Source organism: Schistocerca piceifrons, chromosome 7, assembly GCF_021461385.2.
Source record: "Schistocerca piceifrons isolate TAMUIC-IGC-003096 chromosome 7, iqSchPice1.1, whole genome shotgun sequence".
Taxonomy (NCBI): domain Eukaryota; kingdom Metazoa; phylum Arthropoda; class Insecta; order Orthoptera; family Acrididae; genus Schistocerca; species Schistocerca piceifrons.
In genome coordinates this window covers 320,499,209-320,512,241 of record NC_060144.1, presented here as the reverse complement: position 1 = coordinate 320,512,241, position 13,033 = coordinate 320,499,209, and the positions used below count along the sequence as shown (strand labels likewise).

The window sequence follows — 13,033 nt, the reverse complement described above, 5'->3', positions numbered from 1 at the left end:
CTTTCGTCTATGTCGCATAACTTCTTCTTGGTGTTATTTTTTTCTGTCAGTGTCCTAAGCAGGTGGTCGTACCGTTTTGGCTCGTCGGTATGTCTTACTTCGCCACTATCGCTTGAAAATAAATATATCTTTACCGTGATCTGTAAGCTGTGTGATCTGATTCAAGAGACGGCCTGGAGTCCACAATTCAACGCTTGAAAAAAATCAAGTGAATAAACCTTGAACTTTTCCTTGCTTTACGATATTTAAGTCAATTAATACTGCAATTTTTGCAAAAACACATCTTCCATTAAACAGACACTGGTAATTTGAGCCACTCCTTGCCTCGTGTGTTGACGTCCACAGGCCCCGCAGCCTGCGACCTCCTGGTCCGGAGTTCGAGACGCGCTGTCCTTCGCGGAGAAGTGTGCCCAGCCATCGGCTCTCGGTTTGCTACCCGCTGCCGGATCCGAAGACTGCCTCTACCTCAATGTGTACGCGCCAGCTACGGGGAGCGGTCCTTTCCCCGTCATGGTTTACATCCATGGCGGTGCTTTCATAACTGGGTCGTCTTCCAGCGGCACTCCAGACTATTTTGTGGAGAAGGGCGTTGTATTGGTGACAACCACCTATCGTCTCGGTGCTCTTGGTGAGTTAATCCTTTCGTTTACGCTTTTAAGGAGTGAAGTCATGATTTAGGCGTTAAATTTTGATGGTATTAACATAACTCAGTTAGCAATTTATTGCCTGGTTTGATGCCGAATCAAATCATATCGCTATCAAAATTTAAATATTAGAATCTATTTGTAAAAAAAAAAAAAGCTATTACTGTTTGGAAGAACGGAATTATTGGAATATTGCCAAACCATCAGTTTGATAATCCATGGCGATAGAACACTGACACAAACGTTTTTACAGAAGAATGGAGTTATTGTCAATATCTGCCCTCATGGAAGATCAGTTTGGATTCTGGAAAACATGTAAGGAAACGCGAAGCAGTACTGTCGGATTTACCTAGAACATAAGTGAAAGGCAAACCTACGCTTACAGCATAGATTTAGCTAAAGATTCGGGAACTGTTGACTGGAACGCATCCTTTGAAACTGCGAAGGCAGCAGCGATAGAATACAGGGAGGGAAATGATGCCTACAATTTATATAGAAGTAAAACTGCAGTTATCAGAGTAGGAGGACATGAAAGAGAAACAATCGTTGATAATGCAGAGGGCCAGCCAGGGTTTTGGCTAATTCTAGCTGTTATGCAGTCTGTACATTGAATAAGAGGTAAAATAATCCGAGGACGGATTCGGAAAGGAATTTAACCCTAAACAGAAGAAATTACAACTTTTGGATTTACCGACTGCATTGTGGTTCTATCAGAAACGGCAAAAGACTTTGAGAATAGTTGAGAGGAAGGGATTATTGAAAAGAGATTGTAAGATGAATACCAACAAAGGTAAAAAAAAAAGGGATTGAATGTACTCGTGTTAAATCAGGTGACGGGGAAGGACTTAGATTTCAACGAGTTTTGCCCTTTAGGCAGCAAAATAATTGACTCAGGTCAAGGTAGAGACTGCATAAAATGCAGACTGGCAGTATATAGAGACTCGTACGGAAAAGAGAAATTTGTTAACAGCAAATGTAAGTTTAAGTATTTGGAACAATTTTATGAAGGTATTTAGATGTATTGTTGTCTCCTGCAACGTGAAACGTGGACGACGACAGTTCACACAAGAAGAGAACGTAAGTTTTTAACATTTGGTTCTAATAAAAAATGCTGAATATTAGATGGTTCAAAATGGCTCTGAGCACTATGGGACTTAACATCTGAGGTCATCAGTCCCCTAGAACTTAGAACTACTTAAACCTAACTAACCTAAGGACATCACACACATCCATGCCTGAGGCAGGATTCGAACCTGCGACCGTAGCGGTCGCGCGGCTCCAGACTGAAGCGCCTAGAACCGTACGGCCACACCGGCCGGCTCATAAACTAGTGTCGAGAGCTACGTCAAACCGGTATTTGGACTGAAGACCACAACAAAACAAAACCATTGACACTGGAGATCGCCTTATGCTATCACCGTTTGGTAAGAAAACTACATTTCTCCATATATTTCGGATGTACTTGTACCCTGACGTATAACACCGGTAGTTGAATGCTTAGTGTCAACGTCATGTGACGGAAGTATCTGGTTCAGTTCTCGTTTTTTACTTTTAATCAAATTCTATATACATTATCAAATAGAAACGATAATAAGCAAATACTTTCTTTTAAAAATAGCTATATCTTTTTCGTTACTGCACCTAAGAGAATAAATTAAAATTTGATATAGACAAAAGAAATATCTTATTAATACCTTGTACCTAGACTTCGGGGTGTACCAGCCTACACCGGAACTTATCAGTCAAAGCAACATTTCCTAATTTTCTACCGTCCAGTGGCGGTGTCTGCTCTAATGGCGAACTCGGTGCTCCGTGGCTTGTGTGCGGGGCATTGAAGGCCAGGTCCCGAAAAGAAAAGCGATGTCACGCGTCTATACTACGCGACACTCGTCAGTCACGGTGACTACCGGTTAAATTGTGAAGCATATACAGAACTATTATATTTCCTGTGCAGACTTCTCACTCTCTCTGTCTATCTCTCTCACTCATTCGCTCACTCCAACAATACAGCTGTGTCTACTTCAGTTGCTCATGAGTGCGTGCTATTGAATTACACTTCTATAGCTTACATGTACGACATAGAAATCAAGTGACATGAGATAATCGCAGCGTACGCCTATTTATAAGAGAGGTAATATATGAACGCATCTGTAAAGTTGAACATTATCGTTAACGTTCGTCTTTAGTAGGATATATTCTGAGCTCCAGTAGACTGCTGCGCCAACATGAAAGCCAGTTCATGACAATAAATCAAACACTTATTAGGATCACTTAAGGTTGGTTCACTATAGCGCCATTTTCGGATTTGCGTGAGACAACGGCTTAAATACAAAAACTGAAAACAATGGTGGATTAAAACAAAGAACTTAATATCAACTGGAGCTGATATTCACTAATTAATTAGGAGATATCATTCATGTGAAACATCTAACAAGTAATGCCTTACAAGGCATGCCTAGGCCTCACATGCATAGAGGTCACTTGCGGAGATGTCCTGAAGTCTCCACACCAGAAACTGCTAAATTGTCAGCCTCTGTATCAGCAAATTTCTTTGTTAAGATTGGCTATAATTTTATTAGGATTTATTAATATTATACGTAAGAATGTGTATCGACGTCTACTTACCGTGATACAAATCTATTCGAAACACCGAGCCTCACTAATGTGGCTAATATGTGCTGCATATTATATTGCGTTGCAATGGCACACATTTTCTCAGAGTCGCTCTAAAGATATGTTTACTGTGTTATTAATTACCTATACTTAACTGTAACAGGGACTGAACGTAATTGTAATGCATTTGTGAAGAACGAGAAACAAAATAATAACCACAGAGCGCAAACGCTGGCAAAGTCAGGTTACATAACCGTATTTCACATAGTAGCGTAACGTCATATCCGGCAGAATGCAGCAAACAAGATGAAAAAAAAATACGTTTGCTCATGAGCGTCAAAAATATACAGGCTTCATGTACACTTTCATAACCACTTAAATCTAATTACTTAGCACAGTAATAGGAATGAACAATGCAGACTACGCAAATGCAATGCAGATGCACAACGCTGTTTTCAGATTCAAGTAAAAGCTGCTAGGAGCGATACTCTGTGCGAAATAGTATGCAGATACGACTATGTTACTACACTCTTCAGTTCAACAGTTTCAGTTCTTAGAATAGCCCATACACCTCATTATGAGGGTCCTTCAATAAGTAATGCCCCACTTTATATTCTCAGAACATATTTATTGTTAAGAGTCAGAATTTGATCACAATATACATGAACATTTCTGGTCCATGTACTAATTGCCTACGTAGTCTCCATCACGTTCTATGGCCGTAAGCGAACGTTGTGGAAGAACATGTATTCCCTGCTGGAAAAAGCTCTTGTCCTGTAGGCGTAGCCATGTTTTCACTGCACTACTGACACTCTGGCCATCTTCAAAGCACGTTCCCCGTAGAGAATGTTTAAGCGGCGGTCGGCACGAGTAATGGCATGCGCACGATTCAGCATGTCTGGAGCAGTGGATGTGGCAGGACGTCCCGAGCGAGGCTGTTCATGGAGCTCTGTTTCTGCATTTCCTGAGGCTGTAACTTTCCTTACCTATCGCCCAACTGTACTATCAACTGCAGCATCGCCATACACTGCACACAAATGTTTATGAATGTTCACGACTATTTCTTTTTCTGCACACGAGAATTCAATAACAACATGTTGCTTGTAAAATGAGCCTTATGTAGACCTCATTTTGACGCTGTACTACGGATCTGACATCTGCCAGAACGGTTCGAAACTTCACCGGCACCCAGAACAAACATCAAATGTGCAGCACCAACAAGGACGTTTGTCTATGTATATTAATGGCTTTTTTTGTAAAAAAAAGTGGGTTATTGCTTATTGAACGACCCTTGTATTATCCTGCACAGAGGAACTGGCTGCAGGCATAGTTAAAACAGCGTGCACTGAATTGCAACGTTAATTTTGAAAGTTTGTTATGTTCTTGGATTATCTATATTTGAAATCCTGTACTGAGAGTAGCCCTGTTCATAGCTTTAGCACACCGTCGACCTTTGCTCTCCTCATTCGTGTATTGCACTCATTGTTTCTCTCGTATACAATTAGTATTTCGAAACTTCGACAATGCCTTAGACAAAATTTGAGATGTTCACAATATTTTTAGATAGAAAATATTTCGTCCAAGATAGATTGTTCAGCAAAGACTCTTCAACTGGCCTCTTACTCACAGTGAACATTGCTCAATTAACCAAAAACAAATGCGAAACAAATGTAATAACAATTTATCCGCGGGACCCTCAGCGGTAGTGACCAAATGGAAACGAAGCCTGATATTGTGGAATGTAATAAAATTGAAAACGCAAATACAAATGCAAAAGGATTAATTTTGCGTATCCTTTGTTCACTGCAAATGCTCACTGTTTTCCTTTTTCCTCATTCCGTGGAAGTACAAGCCTACGAAATCCACCTTGACTTCTACGAGTATCTGCACAAGTAAAAGCAGCACAACATGACATTCTGCAGAACGAATGACAAATGTCAAAACGCATCCATACCAATGTTACCGTGTTTACTTCAGAACGGTACTGGCTTCGCGCAGAATACTTCCTTACATGGACTTCGATGACATCGTTCTCAGAAAGAGACATCACGGACTGTTCTGTCCTCCTACATTTTCTTCATAATGTTGTAATCGTGCATTTACTGGTTTAGTTCTAGTTAGTAGCAACATTTTTACTTTCGTTTGCTTTCCATGTTTATTAGAAATGGAAGTGTTAGTTAACATACACTTAATCACAATTTTTTTATGAAAATAGCAGCTTTTATTTTTAATTACTGGTCATATGAGTATGTGAATTTTCAGGTCAGATTAAAGCTTGATGCTAGAGTGCGAAACGTCAAATACAAGAAAAGAAATACAGTTTTTTATTTCTTAAGATTGTTTGGTATTATTGATGTACATTTTTTGTTTTTCTTTTAATTTATAACAAGGTATTAATAAGATATTTCTTTTGTCTATATCAAATTTTAATTTATTCTCTTAGGTGCAGTAACGAAAAAGATATAGCTATTTTTAAAAGAAAGTATTTGCTTATTATCGTTTCTATTTGATAATGTATATAGAATTTGATTAAAAGTAAAAAACGAGAACTGAACCAGATACTTCCGTCACATGACGTTGACACTAAGCATTCAACTACCGGTGTTATGTTCGTATTTTTTAAATACAGGATGATTCAAAAAGAATACCACAACTTTAAAAATGTGTATTTAATGAAAGAAACATAATATAACCTTCTGTTATACATCATTACAAAGAGTATTTAAAAAGATTTTTTTTACTCAAAAACAAGTTCAGAGATGTTCAATATGGCCCCCTCCAGACACTCGAGCAATATCAACCCGATACTCCAACTCGTTCCACACTCTCTGTAGCATATCAGGCGTAACAGTTTGGATAGCTGCTGTTATTTCTCGTTTCAAATCATCAATGGTGGCTGGGAGAGGTGGCCGAAACACCATATCCTTAACATACTCCCATAAGAAAAAATCGCAGGGGGTAAGATCAGGGCTTCTTGGAGGCCAGTGATGAAGTGCTCTGTCACGGGATGCCTGGCGGCCGATCCAATTTCAGACGATAAGGTTACATAACTAACCTTTTTCGTAGGATTCTCCATACAGTTGATTGTGGAATTTGCAGCTCTCTGCTAGCTCTGCGAGTCGATTTTCCTGGGCTGCGAACAAATGCTTGCTGGATGCGTGCTACATTTTCATCACTCGTTCTCGGCCGTCCAGAACTTTTCCCTTTGCACAAACACCCATTCTCTGTAAACTGTTTATACCAACGTTTAATACACCACCTATCAGGAGGTTTAACACCATACTTCGTTCGAAATGCACGCTGAACAACTGTCGTCGATTCACTTCTGCCGTACTCAATAACACAAAAAGCTTTCTGTTGAGCGGTCGCCATCATAGCATCAACTGACGCTGACGCCTAGTCAACAGCGCCTCAAGCGAACAAATGTACAACTAAATGAAACTTTATAGCTCCCTTAATTCGCCGACAGATAGTGCTTAGCTCTGCCTTTTGTCGTTGCAGAGTTTTAAATTCCTAAAGTTGTGGTATTCTTTTTGAATCACCCTGTATTTTAAGTATCAATGGCGGTTTTTAGGCTTTTTAGAGTTGCCGGCGTTCTGCGTTTGGAATCTCACCACCGGGCACTAACTTTCAAACGTTTCGATAGCCGTAGCCCATATATGCTAGACTCTTTTTCTCATAACAAAAAAATTAGAAACTGAATGTTAAGGCGTTTGTATGTACGATAAACGAGGCGATTACGTCTAACAGTCCACATGTTTCAAGAAATCGTATTTGGTAATTTTGTGTCGGCGTGTGGCAGGTTTCCTGAGCCTGCAGAACACCGACATCCCAGGCAACGCGGGGCTCAAAGACCAGGTGCTGTCTTTGCAATGGGTGCAAAGGAACATCGCGGCCTTCGGAGGGGACCCCAGCAAGGTCGTCATCTTCGGGGAGAGCGCTGGTGGCGGTTCCACCTCACACCTCTTCCTCTCGCCGGCGACTGGGGGTGAGCACTCTTAAGCTGCCAAGAGCTAAAACTACGTGTATTCATTTAGGAATTAGAAGACCGGTAATCGGATATATTAGCATGTTTGAGAAATTAATGCACATCTTTCAGGTTCTTGCAACCCCTTTGGAGCATTACATTAAAACCTTCTAGATGTACTGACGTCACCTCTTATGAAATACATAAAACAATGAAATACTAAATTGGCTGACCTTCGGTCATTTTGCAGCAGCCTTCTTTAGGTATAGACGAGCTATGAATGGATGCTTCAATATATCGCATTTTTGAACGTTTCATAACACCACTGACGTCACATTTCTTAAAAATTTATTGGGCCTGAAATACTACTGGTCTGTGTTAGGAGAGAGTAACGGGATACATGCTAGACTATTCATAGATAACACAGTTTGCTACTAATTGGTAGCCAACTAGGAATCAGCGTCGAGCTTCCGTGGGAGGGGGGAGCATGCAGTGTTCTTCCCCAAGAATTAGTTACGAAGAAAAGAATTGTAAGCAGTGTGTCCCTTTTCCGTTAGGACTGCTTGTGTGAAATTCCAGACTTCAGTGCTACCTAGTGGAGAGTTGTGGCATTACGATCCTTGAAGTTTCAACAACAGCCGTGTAGAACTTCTTCTAGCTTCATTGCAGCCGGAGTACTGCCACGAATCTAATGGTACGTGTCCGACATCTGTCGGAAAACGCCAATGGACCAGTGAGCCAGCATCAAGTTTTTTGGGTCCTCCATCCTTTGATGGCAAGAATTCAACGAATTTGACCCTAATACTGAGATTCAGCTTCCTGGTTGCACCTCCACGACAACGCTCTGGACCGCGAAGTGAACCACTGGGAGCTGTTCTATTATTTCATTTTCTGTACCTGGCTTCCCTTGAACCTTGTAGATCTTATTGTTTTACTGTCGTATCCGTTGCCTCTTTCAGTTCTCGTTTGTTACTATTTTTCTCACCGATGCGGTGGGTTCTGGGGTTGGCGTGTGTAAAATATGAGTCGGATGATGGTGGGATTTAGCGTACAAGTACTGCTTGCTAGGTGGTTTTCCGACAGGCGTTGGGTCCCTATTTGCCGTTGCGAATTCTATGGATTTCCATGGGCCGAGTAGCACCGTTACTTTCTCGTTCTAGCTTGAACTGCACTGTTTTTATGCAGTCTGTTAATATGCTCATGGAACTCCGATTCTCCATGGCCAACCGACGAATGCGTCCAGGTATGTCGGTTATTTTAATGTTTCAGATTTCCTAGTTTTATAACATGGCATGGTAGTACAGTGTGTTTATTTTAACTGAATACTTTGAAATATCTCGAAAACTCTACATCGGATCAAAAAGAAGTTATAATTCCAATTTGTTTGTCTCGGAGAGGGACATCCAATGATACTATACTCGAATCCCCAGCCCACACCATGCGTTGGTGGCGGGGTCAACTTTGAACATTTTAGTGGGAGCTCCTGATTTTTAATGCAGATTACGATTCCACGGCGAAATCTACATCCGTTTTGCTTGAAGCATTTTCTCCGTTTCGTCACAGATGGCGCCATGATCGGAGTAATAGATATGGGTACACAATCGTAATTTACGACATGCTACTCAATGGCCCTTCAATACTCAATGACCCGTAGGACCCCACCTCCTTGTTGCAAGGTTATGACAGGCCAGAATTTCATAACTACTAATTGCAAGCCCCATTAGCAACGTTGTATTCCTCCGACGCATCGAACAGGGAACTAATCAACTCTCCACTGTGATCGTGGCTCGAGGCGAACGCTATTTTACTTTTCCAGTTAGAGTAAGTGTACAAACGTAGTACCGCCAACTTCAATACACTTAGTGATCCGCTTTTCAAATGACCGTACACAGGACTGAAGCATATCTGCGGGAATGTCAGCACAGGCGTTTCTGATGTTCTCCACCATGTCTTCACGGCCCGTTGGCACTTGTTGGTAGGCCATACCTTTTAAACATCCGCACAGAAAGAAATAAAACCCGGCCACCCTCTGGGATATGTAACAGGGCTACACCTGCCGATCCATTGACCAACGTAAACACGGTCTAATACCTAACGTTCTTCAGTTGCGTAATGCGCCGGGAAATCGTCAAGCTGAAATCATATACGCTGTCGAACGTCCAGGGTGACATCCTTCAGTAGTGCCGATAGTTCCTGCTACAAAAAATTTCGATATTTGTGTGCAGTCAACAAGTTATGGTTCCGTGAGTTTGTTCCCCATGGTGTCACGATACGTTAACCGACCAAGGCTGTTGCTGGCCAACTTGCCGTAACCACTGGGAATCGTCCACATTCCAGTTATGCCGGTTAACGCTACCATGGTTTGTGAATGTAGACTCATCGGAAATTAGTACCCCAACAAAGAAAGTGAGAGTCGTTTGTATTTGTTGACATGCCCGTTTGCAACACTACCCGGTGATGGAAACCGGCGCCATGAAGTTACTGATGCAGTGACACGGAGTGTTCTGGCGTAACCAAAAACGCCGGAACGAAGATGCGAAACGAAAGACCAGAGAAGGCTGCACATAAACGCAGCTGCTGTTAGCCTCGGGCGCACAAGATCAGCCCGAGTCTGCAACGTGATCAGTGCTACGCTGTCAGTATCGAGTGTTTCTTTAGTCTCTGTGTGTAGCAAGAAATGTTCTGTTTTCACGTCATCTCTCGCTAGCAACATTTGCTGTAAAGAAAGATAAATATTGTCAGTTCGCTTTCTGGAAATAAAACTACTAATGTTATTTGTTTGAAATTGTTGAATAGCATTCCGAGAACGGTGCATACCGTCGGCACACTATTAGCGACGAGTGGGAAAGACCCCACCCGGGGTATAGATGATTCCTACCTACGGACATACCGGAATCGCGGTGTAATTGCCGGGCTCTTATCTGACAGTTGTGAAGCACTTCAGTTATTTCATTAGCTTCTCCTGTAACACGTTTCCTTCGTTTCCTTCTGCTGGTCTGTACGCTGCCATCAGACACAAAGGCGCTTACAACCTTGTAAGAGAACTAACGAGAGACTGCTTTCTCTGGAAAACGTTCGGCCTGATTTCCATAAATCAGAATCGTTGCTATTTTTTCTTGTTTGGTTGCAACATTCATAGTCCACTTGCTCCACTGTTCTGCAAATGATAGGTAGGTGTGCAGGTACTGAACAATGTAGAAGTACACTCCTGGAAATTGAAATAAGAACACCGTGAATTCATTGTCCCAGGAAGGGGAAACTTTATTGACACATTCCTGGGGTCAGATACATCACATGATCGCACTGACAGAACCACAGGCACATAGACACAGGCAACAGAGCATGCACAATGTCGGCACTAGTACAGTGTATATCCACCTTTCGCAGCAATGCAGGCTGCTATTCTCCCATGGAGACGATCGTAGAGATGCTGGATGTAGTCCTGTGGAACGGCTTGCCATGCCATTTCCACCTGGCGCCTCAGTTGGACCACCGTTCGTGCTGGACGTGCAGACCGCGTGAGACGACGCTTCATCCAGTCCCAAACATGCTCAATGAGGGACAGATCCGGAGATCTTGCTGGCCAGGGTAGTTGACTTACACCTTCTAGAGCACGTTGGGTGGCACGGGATACATGCGGACGTGCATTGTCCTGTTGGAACAGCAAGTTCCCTTGCCGGTCTAGGAATGGTAGAACGATGGGTTCGATGACGGTTTGGATGTACCGTGCACTATTCAGTGTCCCCTCGACGATCACCAGTGGTGTACGGCCAGTGTAGGAGATCGCTCCCCACACCATGATGCCGGGTGTTGGCCCTGTGTGCCTCGGTCGTATGCAGTCCTGATTGTGGCGCTCACCTGCACGGCGCAAAACACGCATACGACCATCATTGGCACCAAGGCAGAAGCGACTCTCATCGCTGAAGACGACACGTCTCCATTCGTCCCTCCATTCACGCCTGTCGCGACACCACTGGAGGCGGGCTGCACGATGTTGGGGCGTGAGCGGAAGACGGCCTAACGGTGTGCGGGACCGTAGCCCAGCTTCATGGAGACGGTTGCGAATGGTCCTCGCCGATACCCCAGGAGCAACAGTGTCCCTAATTTGCTGGGAAGTGGCGGTGCGGTCCCCTACGGCACTGCGTAGGATCCTACGGTCTTGGCGTGCATCCGTGCGTCACTGCGGTCCGGTCCCAGGTCGACGGGCACGTGCACCTTCCGCCGATCACTGGCGACAACATCGATGTACTGTGGAGACCTCACGCCCCACGTGTTGAGCAATTCGGCGGTACGTCCACCCGGCCTCCCGCATGCCCACTATACGCCCTCGCTCAAAGTCCGTCAACTGCACATACGGTTCACATCCACGCTGTCGCGGCATGCTACCAGTGTTAAAGACTGCGATGGAGCTCCGTATGCCACGGCAAACTGGCTGACACTGACGGCAGCGGTGCACAAATTCTGCGCAGCTAGCGCCATTCGACGGCCAACACCGCGGTTCCTGGTGTGTCCGCTGTGCCGTGCGTGTGATCATTGCTTGTACAGCCCTCTCGCAGTGTCCGGAGCAAGTATGGTGGGTCTGACACACCGGTGTCAATGTGTTCTTTTTTCCATTTCCAGGAGTGTATTATAATGCTTTGAACCGCGCTCTGCTCCAGTCTGCACAACACGCGAGCTCCGGTCGCAGTGTACTGCCGTAGTTCGCTGCACGACCACGGTGGAGCTCCGAGTAATCACGTGTTCGATATCTCGAAGGAATATAATGTTGGAGTGCTGTTTTCAATTAAAAGTTGCGAAATACTGGCCTGTCCTACTCTCGCTGCATGGAGGTAGGGTCCCACGTGACACTGGATGCTCAAGGCCCATTGAGTAGCATGTTGTAAATTATAAATTATCTCTTTTATCCACAATTATTGGTTGATGATTGTAGTTTTATCTTCTCGTAGTCGCCAGTCCTTGGTTTCCCCTTTGAAGGTGCATCTGAAAGCTCACTCCTTGGGCAGATTAACCTTATGCTTATGAAAACTTCTGAAGTAAACTAAGCAAACTCGGTGCCTTTCACAGTTTCTTACTCTTTTCTGTCGTAGAGCGTCCAAGTTGTTTTCACTGTAACCAGTCTCGAGCGCGTCACACTTAACAAATGCGATGTTAATTCACCACTACCATAAATCGCTTTCATAACATCACTCTGTAATCTTCACAGTATTACTTTTGCTTGTATCGTGCTAAGGCCAAGGAAAAGAAATCAGTAACTTTAAGACTTTCCTAGCCAGGTACTACAATGTTGAATATCTTCATTGTGTTGTTGTGCTTCGGCTCTCTTGGACGCCTCCTGCCACAAAGCACACCACCTTCCAGGCTCGAGCTGTACCACGACATTCGTAACCTATCCAAACCACCTCTTGGTGGTACAATCTGAGGACACTATCTCTCGAAATGAAACGAGCTGTTATACGGAGTGAAACAGGCATCATATGTTCTCGTATGCGCGTGTATTGGGACCACGGGATCATTTCACGTCTAGTTACTCTAGTTTAGGATTTGCATAATTGCCCTAGATCATTTATAGTGAATGCTGAGGGGAGGGGTTTTAGGTACATCCTTATTTTAGTTGATGTGGAAGTTTACTACTCGCAAAATGTAGGTATTTGCGCGTAATTGCTGCCTCGATACAAATTTCATTTTAAAGCGTTATCTCATGTAGTCAGTCTGGAACATGTTATATAAATTGAAGAGGGAGGAGGCTGAAAGGAAAGGAAATAGAAGGAAATAATGTGGTCAGGGCTTTGTGCGGAATCAGCGGCAACGA

At 43.5% G+C, this 13,033-nt stretch overlaps 1 protein-coding gene across 1 annotated transcript in view; it reads left to right on the top strand.

Moving 5' to 3' along the window:
* Positions 1 to 501: 501 nt before the first annotated feature.
* LOC124805656 (cholinesterase 2-like) overlaps positions 502 to 13,033 on the top strand; it is a gene marked incomplete at its 5' end in the record, with an annotated part of 37,698 nt that continues 25,166 nt past the window's right edge. Inside the window, 2 exons of the mRNA XM_047266223.1 lie at positions 502 to 628; positions 7,060 to 7,245. Of these exons, the coding sequence (XP_047122179.1) occupies positions 502 to 628; positions 7,060 to 7,245 (313 nt within the window). The remainder of the gene's footprint in view (positions 629 to 7,059; positions 7,246 to 13,033) is intronic.